This window comes from Dermacentor variabilis, chromosome 1, assembly GCF_050947875.1.
Source record: "Dermacentor variabilis isolate Ectoservices chromosome 1, ASM5094787v1, whole genome shotgun sequence".
NCBI classification, from domain to species: domain Eukaryota; kingdom Metazoa; phylum Arthropoda; class Arachnida; order Ixodida; family Ixodidae; genus Dermacentor; species Dermacentor variabilis.
In genome coordinates, this window is record NC_134568.1 from 170,261,294 (window position 1) to 170,281,406 (window position 20,113).

A 20,113-nucleotide genomic window follows, 5' to 3' on the forward strand; every position below is an offset into this window, starting at 1 on the left:
ATCGCACACGCCGACCACGCGCGCCAGCTCGCCCGCACCCGTCTCGAGGCCTCGCAGGAGCATCAGAGACGCCTCTATGATTGCCACCTTCGCGACGTACAATTTACTCCGGGTTCTCTGGTGCTTCTCTGGTCCCCCATTCGACGTGTGGGCCTTTCCGAAAAGCTGCTGTCCCGCTACACTGGCCCATACCGTGTGGTGCGACAAGTGACCGATGTCACGTATGAAGTCATCCCCGCCAGCCTCTCAGCGTCATCGTCGGCTGCAAGTGACATCGTTCACGTGGCGAGACTAAAGCCATATCACACACCTTTCGCCGCGGATGTGTAGATTAAGCACCGGGACGGCGCTTCTACTGCCGGGGGTGATGCTACGGAACAGCCGCCACAGTGTGGCTGCACTGAGGAGAAGGAAGACGACGTGGCCACCGCTTGACATAGCGTCGCCATCATTGCCACCTCTTGTCTACGTGTAAATATATTGTAGACTCGTACGTCAGCTACACGTAACAATATATCTACGTTTCGGCTCCCCCATGGGAGCCTTGTTCACAATGAAACAAGCAGCAGAGCTGGCGCCCTTTTTATGTGCGGCTCAAAACATGATTAAGCCACTTGGCATACATGGACGGCAGATTACCTTCGCTGTGATTAAGAGTGTGCGCCGTGGTTTGAATGATTACAGACTTAAGATAAAGACACATAGAATGATTTCGTTCTTTGGCAATCACACAAGATTTTCCCCAGTTAAATCATATGCGACGTGGTTGCGCAGTGTTCGCCCAGGGCATTCAACACAACGTGTTGTTTCTGGACATCATTCCTGTGCTGTTTAAGTGTTTTTTTGAAGTTGCCAGTTTCTCTGACGTAAACATACCGACAGTTTGTACATGGAATGACGTCTCTTCTACTCCTGTGCTGAAGGAGCCGGAGGTGCGGCTGGCACATGAAAATGCATGCTGCCTATGACCAGCGAAAAGTTTCGCATAATAAACAATATTGGTCGCGATCATGAGAGTAATAAGCTAGTGTACGTGTGGATATTACTCAATCAGTGCATTATTTTAACATCAACAGCAGAGTTAGAACACATTGGTTTCGAGCTGCCATCCAAACACATGACGAAGAGACTGAGCAAACACTGGCTAGCTGTGATGCCTTTGCTAACTGCAGGAGAATGAGATATAACTAGAAGCCTTCACGGCACACACACGCACAAAAAAAAAAACCTTCCAGTGGTTTGCTATCACTTGTATTGCGCTGCCTCACAAGGCAGAACGGTGCGTTAGAAGCTAAGAAGTTAACGCTAGAAGTAAGGAAATTCAAATGCGACCATAACCAGTTGGCTGAGCGAAATAAAAGCCCTCAAGTGCCCGCATTGCAATCTGCCAAGTCCCCACAAAGATGGTGGCGAGCGTTCATTGCCTCTTTTTGTCATCTGCTAGCCAGAGAACTTCCAGAGAACAGCCAGACCAAAATTGTCCTGGCTGGTTCTGGCAGTCTGCAGGTAGCCAAAACTATCCAGCTGAGTAAAACAAGCATGTGGCGGAAGTGCATCATGCGGTGGGTGGAGCAACCCGAGAAAAATGAAGGCACTCTGGCTGGCTCTGGAAGCCCATGGGTAGTCAGAAGTAGAAAATCAGAGGCCCACTGTTAAGCTCTGCTAGATATTATTGACTGAAAGAAAGCAAAATGGTCGAATTTCGTTTTGAATTTTAGTCTACCCAGCTAACTTAACATGGAAGAAATGCAGATAAAGTAAGGCTTCAGCTTTAGCCACTGGACAAAAGAAATGGTGCGACCCACCTATGTCTTGAAGGTCAGCCATGACAAGCTGAGTGAGGAACTCTTGGGCCATCTCCTCTCTATGCATTATGCTAACCAGGCCTGTTGCTATTTCTTCCTGTAACGAAAGCAAAACATGTGGACGATCGCAGATAATGTTTCCAAGTGACAACAGAAAATACTGACCACTGCCTTTACCTACCTTAAGGCGCACTCCAAGTACAGGTTCCAGGAGCCGGCATAGGGGCCCATAATCCCGCTTCAGGTACTGCAATTCACAGCAAAGAAACAAAAACAGGAGCAAATGACAGTTGTTGCCTATGATGCCATCCCTGCCACATTAAAGAAAAATAACTGAACCCAAGAGGCTAGAATATAGGCATGCTTACACACGCCACAGCTGTCTCAGCCTGTGAAAGTGCTTAGCACTGATGAAAAACAAGTGAAAAATTCAGTGGCGATTTAGTGGTAAATGCAAGAGAAATGAGTTAGGCATCAGGTCGCACCATTTTGAGGTCCCATATCGCATTAACCACATTGCAAAGCCGTTGTTCAGGAGCTCACTGGACACACGTCCTGCCTCTTTGAGGAGCAAAGTGCAACTGATGGTGGTCCAGAGAAGACCACCGTCAGTCACTATATATAAATACATACAGTCAATGACCGATTTTCGGATGCCTGATTTTTCGGACAAGCCCGATAATTCGGACAGCACCCCCATGTACACCCTAGAGTCAATGTATAAGAGCGTTTTACATTCAGGACGCAGGAACCCTTCGCTGTCCAAATTCCCCCATGTACAGTCAATGTATAAGAGCGTTTTACATTCAGGACGCAGGAACCCTTCGCTGTAGGAATTCCCGGACTTTTTGCCATGACCACAGGTTTGAAATGGCATTAATCAAAGCCACTGCCATTTTGATTACCTCACCATCTTGAACCGGCGCTATCGTATGCAGATCCGCTGGCAGCCACAGCCACCACAGCGGTAAAAGTGGGCCCAGCTCCTTCGATGTACGCTATTAAGCTTTTTGCTGTTCGGTGCTGTGATTTTCATTGAAAGAATTAACCATTGCCAGCAATGGTGCAGACTCTACATTTTTAATCCTCGCCATTGGCTTCGAAGCTCGAAAAGCATGGCACGTTGTATAACGAGTTCTCAAAAGTCAGCTTCGCCTCTATACAGCAGTGTTACGCGGTGAAGCATATGCGAAATACAGTAGATTTCTTTTAATACCTCTGTCACATGAGCACGCAAAAACTCCTTTACTTAAGCGGTCTTTTACCAAGTTGAAAAACTTTTTATTGAAGAGGCGTTGTGCGGCAGACATACGGCAACAACAATCTCTTTTGAGTGTTTCCTTCTGGACACACCTTACGGAAAGTGTGGCGCTAGCAGTTGAAACAAAATCTGCCAAAATAAACTTATGTATCTCGAAATATAAAGTGAAAGCTTCTTTTATTACACCGTTTTCAAATAAATTTAATAACACACGATTAAGAGATGTTAATGTAAAGATTTATTGTAGCACCTTAAAGAGCGTTCGACCTGCTCACGAGGGTGCAGAAGAAAATGAGCATTACTGGATTTACAACACATTCTGCGAGACACAAAATAATTTGTTACAATGAGCCTTTTCGGCCGTAAAAGAGATAGATGAACTCCGCTTCAAGAAAAGATAGTTTCTGAAAAAGAGATCACTCCCTGTCGTGTGTCTGCGAGCAAAACTCTTTCGGGAGAAGTCTTTTTGCTCAAAGACTTTCGAGTGCCTGTGTCACAAGAGTATAAGACGAACTTGAAGAGACCATGAAATTTGTTCCATCATATTAGAATAATTGGCAACATGACAAGGTGTATCCAAATATCTTACTTCAAAATGGTAAATGAAATAAACTTACAACAGGGGAAAAAGGGCATAAAAAGCATTTATTAAGCTGAATTTAATAGAAGACTGCCTTCAAATGGTACTCTTGCTTGGCTTCATCCAGTCCGTGATGGATGTTTCACGCTTCTGTGCAAATTGGCAAGCAGCCACAAACTATGTCATCTTACCTAATGACCTTAAAAATCCTTCTGTGCTTTCAAGCTGCTGGAAAAAAGTTCACTAGGGAGTTCAAGCAGGCATATGCCGCCTCACAGGTCATCAGTGCAGGCTCCAGAGCTAGCATAGGTATGAAGGAGTGCGCGGTAAAGCAATGCAACCTAGAGGAAAGTCCAGGTGACGTTGAGCGAAGTGGGGAAGGAGAAGCAAGGCAGAGCATCGTAGAGGAGGAAGGTAGGCAGAGGTGCACTGGGTTGACCTTCTCTGGCAGTTGCTACAGGTTTTGTTTCTGATACGGACGTACCGGGTTCGTCTCGTGATAACATCGTCCGCTGTACGTTGTGCATGCGAGTGAAACCATGTGACGGTGAGCCAACAATGGCGTATCAGAGTGCGTGAAGGAGGAAATGGAGGTGGGGAAGCGCGCCGCCTTCCGTCGCACGCATGGCACCGGGGAGAGAAGGGAGAGAGGTAGTCTACTTTGGCAGCATGCGCGGTCGCATGGGCTTTATCTTGAAAGCGATCTGCTTTGGGGGGCACACTCCAGGTAAGTCGATGGCTGGTAGCTTTGCGCACATTGTGTTCTCGTTGCTCAGTTTGTGTTGAAGCGATAGACAGCACGAAGGTTACTTGACTCGCTGCTGCTGCCACAATGCCTCACGCCAGCGTGCCGATAGCAAGCGGCTGTGGTCAATGAGCGTGATGTGTTAATGTTCGCCTGTGCATGCTGACATCATGCTTGTAAATTTAGTTAGTATGCAAATGAAAGAGACGTTCTACTCCGGCGGCTGCTGTGTATGACACGGCCACGCGAGACATGCCTTGAGTACGATCTGCGATGTGCACAGTCCAGGTGCACCGAGGGCCGATAGCTTGGTGTGCGCTACAGCACCCATATGCTTCCATGTCACCCGCATTCACGAAGTCAAACGTCCCTATCTCTTTTCGTTTCCTTCTCTTGTTTTCCCCTCTGTTCACGGGCGATGTACACTGCAGGCCTCCAGTAGGGTGCCTCGATGCGTGCGCTCCCGGGCGTGGCCCATCGAGGCACCCTAGCCTACAGGATCGGTGGCAGTTGGTGGTCACTCCGAATGTTCGTCTTAACTGAAGAGCACGGTCTGAAGCAGTTCGTCTTAAGCAGATTTTTTTTGCCCCCAGTGAGTCTACGGACAACCAAACAAACATTCCCTTGTGGTTCATTATATAAGAGAATTCGGCTTAACTGAGTTCGTCTTAATGAGAGTTCACTGTATTGCGGTGAAGGATAAGAGTGGGAAGGGGCAACTGTCACAGGACACAGCATATATTCCTTAATTATACTCGCGTGCACCCACCGTCTCCTGACACAGTACTAGCACTTACATGCCTAAGTGCACTGGCAGCCCTTCATAAGAGTTTTTTCGGACGTGCGTGTGGCGATTTGAGCCCTTTGGCACAGTAAAAGGCATGCATTCATTTTCTCAGACTGGCCGATTTTTCGGATGCTTTCATGGCCTCTAGGGAGTCAAAAAAATTGGACTTTGACTGTATATACACATACACATGCACGCTCTTCTAAGCTCTCCTATCCTCTCTCTACCTCTACCATGGGAACGACTTCCCACACATACAAATACACTGTTTTTTCCTTTTGACACTCTTAATGCTAATGCATCAATACAATAAAAATTGTTATAGCTTTGGCAGAGCCACTGACAGAGAGAGCCCAGTGTATGGTGCGAACTTGCTTGCAACTGAACACCATTTACACATGCTCTTGCAGTCCTACTATGCAACAAACACCCTCGTGCATAGTACCCTATTTATTCGATTGTAACGAGAATTTTGTTTCATGATTTTCGTTGCTTGAATTCGACCCTTGCATTAAATTTGAATAATGGTAAAATTGACCCCCCCCCCATCTTAAAACAAGTATTCTAAATACCACAGTATTTAGCATTATGTTGGCAACCTGTAGCTTTACATCTCAACCCAATATATATATAGACAAGTTGACTGGAGTAAATATTAGTTGTTTTTTTTGCACTGTGGTTTTTCTGTTCGAATTGAAGCCATTTTCACTGTGCTTGTGTAGATGGCTTGCTACTGGTGTTATGGTTAAGGTGCTGCAGTACCTTGCGGTCTTTCATGCTTCGACTTAGTTCATTTGCACTGTTAAGGCAAAGCAGTGCATTCGGTACGACACCCGCTTAGACAGATGAGCAATTTTGACGGCTGAGGAGCTGGGAAACTGCTGCAGCTTGGCGGCTCGACGGCAATGAGTCAAGGATTCGCGGATGGCGGACCAGCGGGAGACCCTTTCAAATGAAAGGCCAATAAGAAGGGCTTTGACCTTGTAATGAATGGCCTGGTACTGTCCCCGAATGAAATGGTTGTACAGTCTTTTAAGAAGTGCTTAATCTCAAATGAGCTCAACGGCATAGAAAATGACTTGATATTTGGGCACTTAATTTCAGAGATAGCTTTGCTTTTGCGAGACTCTGCTCATCCCGGTACCGAACACCGACAGTGCCCTTGGCACTGTGCGAAGATAGCGAGCTTAGCATACCACCAGAAACACTTGTTGGGGATGTGTTCAACGCAGAGTTACGTGAAATCTTGCGAAAATGAAACTACCTTCGAAAATGATCGCCTGAGTATACTGCCCAAGGAAAGCTCTGCCTCTGCCTTAAGATGACGATGATGGGTGAAAAGAACTTGTTTCTGCATTGTCATTCTTTGAATAAAGGTACCATTTCTTTTTTCATTCATCTCTTGTTACATTCTCGGTGTTATTTTTTATTTTGCGTCACTGGAAAGCCAACCCTCATATTAAAATTATGGCCTCAATACATTCGAGTAAATATTGTACTTGCTAGACAAGGAGTCCAAAGTTTGTGAATGTTTATCAGTGAAAATTTGGTGTCAAGAAAGCAACATGGCCAGGAAAATTGCTCATCTCATAGTATTTTATTAAGAAAGATATTCTCCCACATGACAGCTCTTTACTGCAAACATGATGACTGTTCACACAGGCCATCACACTTCTAATGTCACTGGAGGAGGTACTGCGCTTTTATGGTGGCAGCCAACAATACAGTCAAATATTGATACAACAAAAGTTCATATGGTGAATTATCAGATATGAAGAAGTTACACTGAGATGAAACTGCTGACATTTTTGCAATGCCCTTTCTTTTTATTTGTCAATGTCTGGTTGTGTCAAGGTTTTATACAAATATGACAACTATTTGAAGTATTTAATTCAAATTCACTTTTAACCAAAAAACTGATACTCACACAAGCCAGGTTATAGGTGATAAAAAATAAGTATTTATGTAATGCACTCTCTTACATCTCTTGGGCAAGACATTCTCTTTTAAGTTTACTTTGTAACAACACATTGGGGAAGGTTTAAGGGCACAGTGTGCTTGTGTAAATGCAATGCAGCATAAATTTCCAGTAAATGCTAGGTCACTTCATTTCTACAGAACTATGTGCTTTCAGAATGTCACAACCACAAGCAGAAGTGGGACGTGTGTGGTACCTGAAGGAAAGGCTGATAGGAAGCCAAAGGCTGCACTTCCAGTGACTGGTAGCGCCACTTGAGCCGCACTGAGGGAGGCGTTGTCTCCTTTGTCCCGGGGGTGGGTGGCCCTTTTAGCTCAGGCACCAAAGGGTACCACTTTTCGGTTACATGGTGCGCACGAGCAGGCACAAGGGGAACAGTCACCATTCCGAGAGCCACGCTCTTGTCACGTCGCTTGCGCCTGTCAGCCTCTCGAAACAAGGTTACCGTCAAGGTGTTCACGGCAGGCAGGTGGCTGTGGCAGAGCATGTGGCATGTTTGTTACTACTGATGACGTGAGCCCCCATTTGAAACTATAGATGAGGACACAAAGAAAAGCTGAAATTGGTGTTAAGTGTAAAAGTATAAACCCTTATTTTGTGAGAAATCTCTCTTTTAGACTGACTTGGCAATAAAAAAATTTGGAGGACGCTTAAGCTTCGTCTTTAAGCTTGAATGCAATAGCATTCAAAGATCCCTGACTGCTTGTCACGCTTCCCGGCAACCGCAGCTTTCTTGCAGATGTGCGGAGGCGAGCGCGATGGTGCTGCTGCAAGAAACTGAGCAGGCTGTTTCACTCTTCGGGTCTAGCTTCCGTGTAACAGAATTATATTATCTGGTATATTCAAATTAAACTCTGACACTATCATGTCTGTAGGTTGTGTTTAGGCTGTACTTTACAACTTTTCTGACGCATTTTACTTTGAGGAATTCAATTAGTTCAGTAACGCCTCGGCACCATGAGGAGGGCCTGCGTGGTTGTAGTTCGGAATAATTTTTTGCAACACGGGGCCCTTAACGGTTAAAATCTGCAATTTCAATCATACTGAAGCATGTACCTGGTTGTTTAGGGCAAAAAAACCAGCATTACTAGTCAGACGTTTATGAATTATCTGATAGAGGAAAATTACCCAACACCTGCATTTGCCTAAAACAACCAGATGCATTTTCTTTTTCACATAGCTGGCTATTTGTCAGACCATTAGAGATCCTAATTAGCCCACATATGGTTCACAGTTTTCCAAAGACAAGTCATCAAACTTCAGTATTTTACTTGTCAGACCAGTATAGATGAAATGCCTTACAGAAACAGTTTTGACTGATTACTTATCTAGCACAGTAGAACGTAGTTCACATGTTATGGAAAAAAAAAATGTGAGAAAAGTAATGCTGGGCAAAAGCCCAGCCTTACCAGTCAGACGTTTATGAAAATCCCAATAGAGAAAAATTACCTAACAGGTGCACCAGCCTAAAGCAGCCAGATGCATTTTTTTTTCCACATAGCTGGCTATTTGTCAGACCATTATAGATCCTAATTAGCCCACATATGGTTCACAGTTTTCCAAAGACAAGTCATCTAACTTCAGCATGTTACTTGTCAGACCAGTATAGATGAAATGCCTTACAGAAACCGTTGTGACTGATTACTTATCTAGCAAGTAGAACGTAGTTCACATGTTATGGAAAAAAAAATGTGAGAAAAGTAACGCTGGGAAAAAGCCCAACCTTACCAGTCAGACGTTTATGAAAATCCCAATAGAGAAAAATTACCTAACAGGTGCACCAGCCTAAAGCAGCCAGATGCATATTTTTTTTCACATAGCTGGCTATTTGCCAGACCATTAGAGATCCTAATTAGCCCACATATGGTTCACAGTTTTCCAAAGACAAGTCATCTAACTTCAGCATGTTACTTGTCAGACCAGTATAGATGAAATGCCTTACAGAAACCGTTGCGACTGATTACTTATCTAGCACAGTAGAACGTAGTTCACATGTTATGGAAAAAAAAATGTGAGAGAAGTAACGCTGGGCAAAAGCCCAGCCTTACCAGTCAGACGTTTATAAAAATACAAATAGAGAAAAATTACCTAACAGGTGCACCAGCCTAAAGCAGCCAGACGCATTTTTTTTTTCACATAGCTGGCTATTTGTCAGACCATTAGAGATCCTAATTAGCCCACATATGGTTCACAGTTTTCCAAAGACAAGTCATCTAACTTCAGTATGTTACTTGTCAGAGCAGTATAGATGAAATGCCTTACAGAAACCGTTGTGACTCAGCACCTATCTGGCACAATAAAACCTAGTCATACGTACGAGAGAGAGAGAGAAAATAAAAGAGAGACAAAAATGTACAATAGAAAAACGTATCATCCAAAGCCAAAAAAATTTGGCAGATTCAAACGTAGTTGACATCTATCTTATGTAATATGAAGCGTTGAGTGAATCGTGGCAACACGAGACGCCAAGGCACGCGGAGATGGTAGGGCCCAATCGGTACGAGATGCCCATTGTTGTTTTTGCGGCTTTGGCAAGCTTACATTTGTGCTCCTCAAATTTGACCTGGGTCTGCACCTTCTTCAAGAGGGGTATTTTAGTGGCAAGTAGGTATAACCTCGGGTCGATGCTTGTCCAGCGTCACGACACGTTAAACCGTCGTTTGCCAGCACTTTATTAAAGTTATCCCTATCCTATCCTAGTGGGAAGTTTTGGCATGTGAATTATGAGCAAGCTGAGATAGATTTTGTTGTTTTCCTATTGCATAATCTTTAAAAACAGAGACGAGAAACCGTAACGAAATCAAATATCAAGAACTTTTTCACAAAACTTAATGCTTACAAATTTTGGGCAAGAAAATATGGTGCTGCCCATGCTTGGAAGTCTTCTAGCATTGCATAAAAGGAATGTAGCAAGCTATCAGTAACTTAAGTACACAGAAATTAAGATACAGTCTGTGCTTGTTACAATGAACCCGTGTAACCAAACTTTCGGATATAACGGACCATATTTTAGCATTAGTTTTTTCTACCTATTTTATTAATGGAACAAAGTTTGCTTTTAATGGACTGCGCCACAATGGACTATCGGCTACAGCGGACAAAATCAGCAGCAATTTTTTTCACAATAGGGCATATAAAACTGACTTTGGCCGTGCCGACACGGGCTGACAACTGACTTGAGAGGGTGAGCCGACAATCAGAACTCAATATCGTGTGCGCAAGGGAGGAAGGTGGGGCGGAAACACACAGTCTTCTTTCGGGTGCGAGGCACGAGGGGGGGGGGGGGGAGGGGCTAGGCAAAAGAGAGCGGGTTATACTCCGCTGGCTGCTGCTCACAGCGCGGCCACCATATCTTGAAAGTGATCTGCAATGTGGAGAAAGTGCGTGCCTGCGCGGGCGCCGTATCTTGAAACCGATCTGCGATGTGGACAAAGTGCACGCCCACGCGGCCCTCATCTTCAAAACGATTGGCGATGTGGACAAAAGCGCCCAGTGCCGGTAGCTTCATGTGCGCTGTGCTTTCGGCGTTTAGTTCGTGTGGAAGCGAGAGACAGCACAAAGGTCAAATCTCTCGCTACTGGTACTGCACTTATCTTGCTTAACTTGCTATCGCAATCGATGCTTCACCTTCCTGGTGAAACTGCGACTTTTCTGTTTTTTTACTTTGGATGTTCTTCACTCATCCTACAATAAAGTTGTTAGACATTGCAACGAAAGTTTCGGAAGTGAGGTGTCTCCGATATTACGAACTTTGGATAAAACAGACATTTTTTGTCGGACTATCAGGATCCATTGTAATGAGAGTCAACTGTATATAGTATGGTCTACTCTTATTAAAGGGAACAGTAACCAGTGTGCCATCACTGATTACAGCTGATTTCTCATATACGAAGGTCTGAAAAATATGTTTTTTTGTTATCTATAGAACTTCAGTTGAATAGAATCAAGTGTTTTTCTTCTTTGAAACTGATGAATTAGTGACATTCTGAAGAACTGAATAGCTGTGTTTTGCGGAAATCTTTTATTTATTGCATAAAATGTTTTGTTTCCTAGTTTTTCTACAAAATACAAAAGGGCTATCCCAACTTTACGCCAGGTGGGTTATCGTAAGACCAACCTGCATGCAGGCCAATCTGAATTTTGGTGAAATAATGGAATATGGTAGCGCAGTTCGAAACCACGATGAAACAGAATAAACCAACACGAAGTGCTTAGTAGAAGCACGCTTCGTAGCTATAGCACCCTGGAATATGGAAGAGTGCGTCAAGCGGTGGCACAGTGCATGCTTTCCTGTAAAGCCGAAAACATCGGTCGCACTACGATCGAACTATACAGGGTGTCCCACGTAACTTTAGCCAAACCTTTAAGATATGCAAATGCCACGTAGCTGGACAGAACCAAAGTAATGTTTACCATCATTTGGAGATACCCAATAATTTTTTCATTACACCTAATTACATAATTAATCCTAATTATCAACTGCTCAAGTATTATAATTAGATTAAAAGTGTCGAGAAAATTGAGCAACATGAAAAACTCCCGATATAGCTGTCTGTTACAGTGCAGTCTACTTATAACGATACCATATATAACGATACATCGGTTATAACGATGGGTCTACATGAGAGTGTCATTTTATGCATTAGGTCTACGGGGAAAAAAAACATTTATAACGATAGGTTACTCACTGCATATCGGATATAACGATCAAAATTTTGCCGTCTGGACGGCGTTTTCCATGCCAAATAATCGTAACATTTGCGTTGCTTAGTTCCCTGAAACGAACGACGTCGAGACGAGGCGATGTTTACCTTTGTAAGTTCGTATCTGCCGCCATTACCGCGCAGCGCGTCCCGCCCCACCCGCGCACTGGAGAATAGCTGAGTAAGCGCAGCGCGCCACAACATGGCGCTAGCTGCTTCCTGCGCGCCGGCCACAGTCGCTCCAAAAGAGAGAGAAAGAAAAAGAAAAAAGCGGCGCAGTGGCGCCCGTCCTGCGTCTCTCTCTCTCTCCCGATAACAGGCTGACGCCATCGACAAAGCGCAAAGCTGTGTTACTTGACACGAAGATGGATATTTTGCAAGACTCTTGATGTGCCTTCAAGGTGAGCGCCCTTGTGAAGAATTATGAGCTCGCCCAGTTAACGATATCAACCATCTTGAAAACCAGGAGCACCGCGATTGTGAAGGCAGGAGCTGTCAGCGGCCATGCCGATCAGCGGAAAAGAGTTAGAGACCCTTTGTACGCCGATGATGAAGAGGCGCTTTACCAGTGGTTCATCACCAATTGCTTCAAGAAGTTGGGCTTTGTGCATAAGGACGAACTTCCCCAACCCATTGAGACCAACACGGTGGAAGCCGCTGATAATACCAAGCTCTGGGAGCTCGTTCCTACTGGTGACACAGGCGATGTGTCGAAGGAGGAGTTTTTGACTGCAGACAGTGCTGCCTCGTTCCGCGATGAGGTCACCGACGAGGCGATCGCCGAAGATGTGTTGTCACGACAGACGGCAAAGTTGTGCGACGGTGGCGACGGCAGCAGCGACAGTGACAACAAGATTGACAGTGGCTCCTTGATTGACCCCGACTTCGATGTCCACGCAAAGTACACTGTCGTCGATCGACTCCTTAATTGATTTTATGCATGCTAAAGGATTGCCGCCAGTGTTTGCGCAGCAGCTGGAATCCATGCACACCGCAGTTGTGAAGCTGAAGCTGCTGCAAAAGCAAGTGCAGATTTCGGACTATTTCGGCACGCCTAACCCTTGACACGGTCATTAGCGCTAGAAGTAAAGTTTGTTTTTCACGGCCTACTTTCTACATCATCTATTCTTTAGAGCAAGTAGCGAATTCGAGTTCGGAGCTGCAAAGGTATATTTCGCGTTTTTCAACATTTTTTTTTATAACTGCAGTCCAGAAATAGCAATCATCGGTTATAACGATCATATCTTTCGTCTTTCTCGATATCGTTATAAGTGGACTGCACTGTAGTATGTGCTACGTAAAAGTGTTTTTCTGAGCATGAAAGAAGCTTACGAATACGCGCAAAGTGCCTTGAGCGGCTTATTGCGCAGCAATTTTGCGTGTATTTGCGGGCTTCTTTCACGCTCGGAAAAACACTCGGCATGAGTGCTGATAGCTTTGTGTGCGGTGTGTTTTCGCCGCTTAGTTCGCGTTGAAGTGAGAGACAGCATGAAGGTACACTGAAGGAACGCTCGCTGCTGCTGCCACGCTTCCTCACTACAGCGAGTGTCTGCAGTCATCAAGTGAGGTGTGTTCATGTTTGCTTGTGCACCATGCCTGTTAATTTACTTAGTAAGCGAATGCTTACAAGTTTATATGGCCGATAATGCTACTATCCTTATTTCATATAGACGTCTACTAATTTGCTATCCCAATCGATGATTTCCCTGCGAAACTGAGAATTTTTATTCCAAATCCACCATTAGGTGAAAAGGGCTCAGGCCTCGCCCATATGGGCAAAAACCAGATTGGAATAGTTTTATGTTATACCGGCCCTGGGGTCAGAGGCACCTGCCTGCTGAACACGCCGCAATGCGTGCTTACCTAATATTTAGTTCCCTCGCAGCGCCATCGGCCTACTTTTTTGTTGTTTTGCGCCTCAGATATAGGCAGCACCGCGCCGCTCGCTCAACTGTACTCTAGAACATTTTAAATAGCCGCCCTGGCCGTTCCACCAGCAGCGATGACAGCTGGGAGCGCATGGCCGCGCACGTGCCGGCCAGTTGCCAGAAGCGCCGAAAAGTCCAGTGTTATAAGCACAAAAAAATTACGAGAAACTGTGCCGGAGGTGTCGTTATGTGAACGGCTGCACTCTTTTTTTCGGAGAAGGAACCAACTCGCTGATCGCGGCCCCTGCCGGAGCACACATGCCGAAGCCGTTCTGGTGCAGCGCGGTGCAATTTCCGTAAAGCCGGGTGGGACTTCGGCATCGATGAGAAAAACGCCCATCGTTGTAGGGAGAAATGGGGGACGCTTTTTGCATATGCCGCAACGCGGAGATGACAGCGATAAGGAAAATAAGTGCGTGGTAACAGAAAGGAGCTGTTCACCGAGATCGCACTGTGTTTCGATACATGCGAGCCATGCCGTACTGTCTGCATTTACGGACGCGAGCTTGCACGCGTGTGGTCTGGGCTAGCACCGATGATAACGTAGAGTGAGCGTGGCATGATCGTATTAAATAAATGTTGTTTTCATTTTGTGAACACTGTCCTCACTTTTTTGTTCGGCCTACATTTGAGGTAAGTTTCTTTATTTTTCCTGGCTTCGGACATTCGGGGGTTGGCTTAGAATCGGGGCCGGCTTAGATCCGAGTAAATACGGTATTTCAGAAATACTTTGCCGCAAGAACTAATTTGATGTGTTCAGCGGAAACATAGTTATTGGCAATCAAAGGTCGCCTATGGTCCCCTTTGCAGTGCTCGTGCTCCTTCTTCAATGCCTTGCACTGCGAAGGCTACGGCGGAGCGGGGCATGCCCACAACACTCCACCTACTGAACGTCACCGTGACGCGCAGTTCAAATTTGGTTTTCGGATGTTCCTGTAGCCGGCACTATTTCTGACTTTGGCACCTACGACGCACGAAATGCGGCTGCCCTCAGCGAGACACAGTATGCTCAGCGAGCGAACTTGTCGCGGCCACTGTATCGTAGCAGACCGCAGCTACATGCAACTGTAGTGCATGCTCATGCTCATATGCTCCAGTCTGGTCATGCTACATGGTGCAGACTGGCTTCCGGCATTCTTCTGCACCAGTTTGAGCGATGGATGCTAGTAGCCATATTCAACTTTCGCATTTTGAAGCACTGTCACTAGCTTAAAGCGAAGTCTGCCAAAGCATAAAACTAGAAGTGGCCAGGAGCAAGTGTGCACTGGCAAGTGTGCGTGTGGTCTGACCTTAAGTTTTCCATGGTTCAAGGCTAGTTTGGTGTTAAAAACTAATCGAAATTAGCAAGACTTGACGGCTATAAGCAGTCTGGCCAAAGTTTAGTTGCTACGTGGGTGACCGTGTCCGAGCGTAGGCAGACGATAAGTCGGCTCCTTTCGGAAGTACGTAATTTTTATAGAAATTCCAAAGCAGATTTTGCTTCCTTCAGCCTCTTCATTAAACTGCATCAATAAATTTACACAGCAACAGTAGGAAGAAGTGCACTGATCCAAACACCCTTCATGATTGGTGTCACCTATTGGCCAATACTAGCTATATATAGGAATCTGCTATACGAACTTTAGCAGCCCGAAATAGTGAGAAGGGTTCTGTTGAAAAGAAAGCGCTCAAGAAAAAGGTGACTTCGCACTCCGCTTGCAAGATCCATGCGCCGTGCATGACTGAAAAATTTGGCCGAGACGTTCACAGCAGCCTATGAGATCTGCGGACTGAGTTTTTTCACCAAGCCCGAGGGTTGGTTCAGCACCCCTTTAAGTTACTTACTGGATGTGCCATGTAAATGCAGGAAAGCAAAAAAAATAATCAAGGTCGGAATGTATTCATTCAGGCCGCTTCCCTTCCCGACTGTGCCATAATACAAGCGTCTTTAGTTGAGGTTTTTAGCGCACGAAAAGGGACGAGAGACAGCGGCAAGACGCGAACACAGCGCGTCTTGACGCAGTGCTGTGTCCGCATCTTGCCGCTGTCTCTCGTTCCTTTTCGTGCGCTAAAAACCTCAGTTATGGAATACCAACACGCCCTAACCTACGGTCTTTAGGTGGTCGACACACAGTCTACGCTCGTTACGACGGACTCGCATACAACAGACTTTCAGATATAACAGACCATATTTCAGCCTTAGTTTGTTCTACCTGTTTTATTAATGCGACGAAGTTCGTTTTGAACAGACTGTGCTATAACAGACTATCGGCTATAGCGGATGAAATTAGCAACAATTTTTTTTTTAATCGGGCGTTTAAGATGTACTTTTGCCGTGTCGACACAGGCTGACAACTGACTTGTGAGGGTCAGATGATGATCGCGGCTCAATATTGCGCACATGAGGGAGGAACGCAGGGTGAAAACGCGCCACCTTCTTTTGCTCACAAGGCACCGAGGGAAGAAAGAGAGAGGGGGAGGGGTTCTACTCCAGCGGCTGCTGCTTACGGCACAGCTGCGTGGCTGTCGTATCTTGAAAGCGATCGGCGATGTGGACAAAGTGCGCTCAGTGCTGGTAGCTTCGTATTCACTCTGCTTTCGATGTTTAGTTCGCGTTGAAGCGAGAGACAGCACAAAGGTAAATCCACTCGCTGCTGTTGCCGCACTTCCTCACTTCGACCTTTTGACAGCGAGTTTTCGCGGTTGTTGAGCGAGATAAAACTACTATCCTTACTTCGGATACTGTCTACTGATTTGCTACTGGAATCGATGCTTCGCTTTTTGGGCGAAACTGCGACTTTTTTTTGTTTTTTACTTTGGATGTTCGTCACTCACTCTTTGCAATAACGTTGTTAGATATCATGACCAAATTTTTTTTTTTTTGGTTTTGGAAGTGAGGCATTTTGGATATTATGGACTTCAGATAAAACGGATGTTTTTTGTCGGATTATCAGGGTCCATTGTAGTGAGAGTCGACTGTAGTATTCAGATGCCTAAGACTTATATAAAGCATTCTTAATGCGTTGTATAGCACAAAACGATTTTGGCTTTCTTGCGGCCAAGTTACAATGCGTCACCAAACACACCGACACTCCAAAGACGCCAACGCTGAACGTGATTGCTTAGGCTTCAATTTCGGGATTAAATGCTACCCAACGCATGACCATGGCGTGATGGTAGTTGCCACTGAACACACACGTTGCACTAAATTTGGCAACTTCATTTATAACTAGTGCTTTGGCACAGGTTGGCACGGATGGTGCAATTAGCACAGCCCTTCCATCCCTGTATGAAATTGAACAAAACTTGTAACGATATGCTTGCACCTAAAAAAAAAAAAAAAACTGACAAATTTTTTTTGATATATACAGAATGTTTTGTATCTAATAGACACTATCTGCAAGGAAATCACAATTTTTCCTTCAAAAATACTTGTGCTAAAAGAATTTTATTGGAAGCCCTACAGTTGAGCATGCCATGCAACAAAGCAGTTCCTTAATGTGAAACATAGGGGAACATTGCAAGTCTTGCAATAAACTATTGTTTTCTGCTGCGTTTTGCTGTTGTAACATTTCTTGCAGTCTCAGTATGTCTCCATGTTGGCTCCAAGGCTGGTGCTGAATGACTTCAGTTGGAGGAAAAAACGAGAAAAGAGGGGGTTAACCGAGGGGCCCGATTTTTATTAGTCATATCATAAAAAGCCAACAAACACGGACACCAAGGACAACATAGGGGAAATTACTTGTGCTTAATAAATTAAGATAATGAAACGATAAATTAAAGGAAATGAAAGTGGATGAAAAAATAACTTGCCACAGGTGGGGAACAATCCCACAACCTTCGCATTTTGCGTGCGATGCCCTACCAATTGAGCTACCGCAGCGCTGTTTCCCCATCCACTTTCTTGGGTAATTATGTTTCCTAGTAGAACCCTAGGAGCGTTAGCCAGCGCCACCACTCACAGATCTTGGCGGCAGATGTGGAACATCCTTTCTACCGCAGGCGTCACGAGAACGTGATGTTTTTGGGTGAAGGCAACCGGTCAATAAACCCACGCATGCTACCTGAAGGCATCAATGTTGCCGGATTCGAGGCCCTCCTTATGTAATAAACGAGAAGCGAGGGGGTTAACCGGTGGCCCGATTTTTATTAGTCATATCAGAAGAAGCCAACAAACACTGACACCAAGGACAACATAGGGGAAATTATTAGTGCTTAATAAATGAAATAAAGGAACGATAAATTGAAGGAAATGAAACTGGATGAAAAATAACTTGCTGCAGGTGGGGGACACTCCCACATCCTTCACATTTCACGTGCGATGCTCTAGCAGTTGAGCTACCGCAGAGCCGTTTCCCCATCCACTTTCCCATGCAAAGGTTCTGGGATCATTCCCACAACCTTTGCACACATAGCAAGGTCCTCCCAGAGCTTGCTATGTGTTCAATTTCAAATTCACCCCGCTGAAATTGAGTGCATCACTTTTTAACGATGGAGTAGGATGAGCACTTGTTTCACTCATACTGTCAGAGACCTCCTTTGGGGTCGTCCTTTGGAGGAAAATAAACTTTATGACAACCTGGAGTTGAGAAGGTGAAAATTCTGTGTTAGCCTCCAAGAAAGCTTGAACAATTAAGTGCCTTAAACAAACATGAAATTATTAATCAGACATGTAAAACTCTGCATATGGCCACATAAAAGTACCGTATTTACTCGCATAATGATCGCACTTTTTTTGTCAGAAAAATTGATGCAAAATCAGGGGTGCGATCATTACGCGGATTAAATTTCCAAGAAAAAAAATTTTTTTTTTTCATTCCGCGTTTGCTGCGGGACACCAAAACAAAAATGGCGGCCGGCGGAGCAAGCCTAACGTGTCGAACATGATATTTTTTTCTTCGCGTGAGTACATTACGTGCATTGAAACAGTTTCTCCCGTATTAGTAATGAATAATATCGTTAATATCGGCAAGTTTGCGGCAATAACGTAGCCATGTCCACTTTGAGGGGGCAGAAACAGATGGGCGCGCTTAGCTGCCAGTGACATAGAAACACACGGCCGGCATGCTGCGGAAGCTGCGGCATCTGTCTTCACTACTATCCTAACACGGCACGTTTCCGCTGAGGGTGGGTGAATATCTTAGCTGTGTTAGAAGCGTCGGCATATGAATAGGGTACACTTTTAACGTATCACTGTAAACGTGGCTACTATCACTGCCGCTCGCGATTTGTTGCGTGCCCACTAGTGCAGATGAGAAAAACCGAAAGGCACCTTTTTTGTTGTTGTTGACCACAACCATTATAAAGCCTACACATAATAAAGGCAAGTTTGGTAGCAGCTTTTTTTTTAGTCATGGAAGTGTGGAAAGTGATGAAAGTAATGAAATCAGGCATCTACTTAAGAATGTTTGGTGCGTGCAGACCGCTTGCTTTGCCTTGAAGAGTCATTCGCGTAGCATTTGACAGATGGTAAGCGCGATCAATATTACCTAGACTTGGCACACGACATATCGCTGTGGCAAGTTCGGGGTGCGATCATTACACGGGAAATAGAAAAAAAATCGAATTTTGACGACAAAATTCAAGGGTGCGATCATTACGCGAGTGCGATCATTATGCGAGTAAATACGGTACATTAAAAATGTATATATCAACGAAATTATATACAATACAACAATATTGTCAGCGTGATGACACGGCACTCTTGCTCATAAAAGAACTTCATTAGCTGGCATCCAAAGGACCTGGTTCCATCAAATAGCTTTTGCCCTCAAAGTCGTGAAGCACTCACCTGAACTCGAAGTGCTCCCCCCAGAAGCAGAGCTGGGACTTCAGCTTGGCTGAGGTGCGAGCGTATAGTGTGCCATCTAAACGCAGCTCACAGAAGTATCGCTTCTTTGGTGCCAGGCCCTTGGCCTCGAGCACCCAAAGCCGAAGAGCATTCTCAGTGCGGCGGATGGCATCCCGCTGTGGCTGAGCAGCCTGTCGCAGCCGTGCCAACCAGTGCAGGCACTGCTGCCGAGACCGGCAGGCATACACACACGCCGGACCACCACGAGGTGCCAACTCGAACCAATGTTCACCTGCACCCCGCGGGGCAGGGCCCTGCAGAAGCAACAAAAACAGGCTCAACAAAACACATGGCCAACATGGCTGACATTGCAGCCGTATAAAAATGTGTTTATCATGGAGGATATATGTGGCATCTCCCAAAATGACAATGACGTTTTAAAGAAAAATAGCAAGTGAAAAGTATGTGCTATTTTATCACACTCTATACAAGTTGCAAAATGGTGCCCAAGGTCCAAAGGGTTCAAGACTACATGGAGGCACGGACATATAAAAAA

The 20,113-nt window shown here is 45.1% G+C and overlaps 1 protein-coding gene across 5 annotated transcripts in view; it reads right to left on the bottom strand.

Annotated features, from left to right (window-relative positions):
* The window catches only part of raskol (Ras GTPase-activating protein raskol), a 199,175-nt gene that overhangs the window by 123,264 nt on the left and 55,798 nt on the right, over positions 1-20,113 (bottom strand). For all 5 annotated transcript variants that reach the window (XM_075699424.1, XM_075699434.1, XM_075699442.1 and 2 more), the window contains 4 exons: positions 19,558-19,871; positions 7,353-7,629; positions 1,987-2,052; positions 1,806-1,902 (listed from right to left, as the gene is read on the bottom strand). In XM_075699424.1, the coding sequence (XP_075555539.1) occupies positions 1,806-1,902; positions 1,987-2,052; positions 7,353-7,629; positions 19,558-19,871 (754 nt within the window). The remainder of the gene's footprint in view (positions 1-1,805; positions 1,903-1,986; positions 2,053-7,352; positions 7,630-19,557; positions 19,872-20,113) is intronic.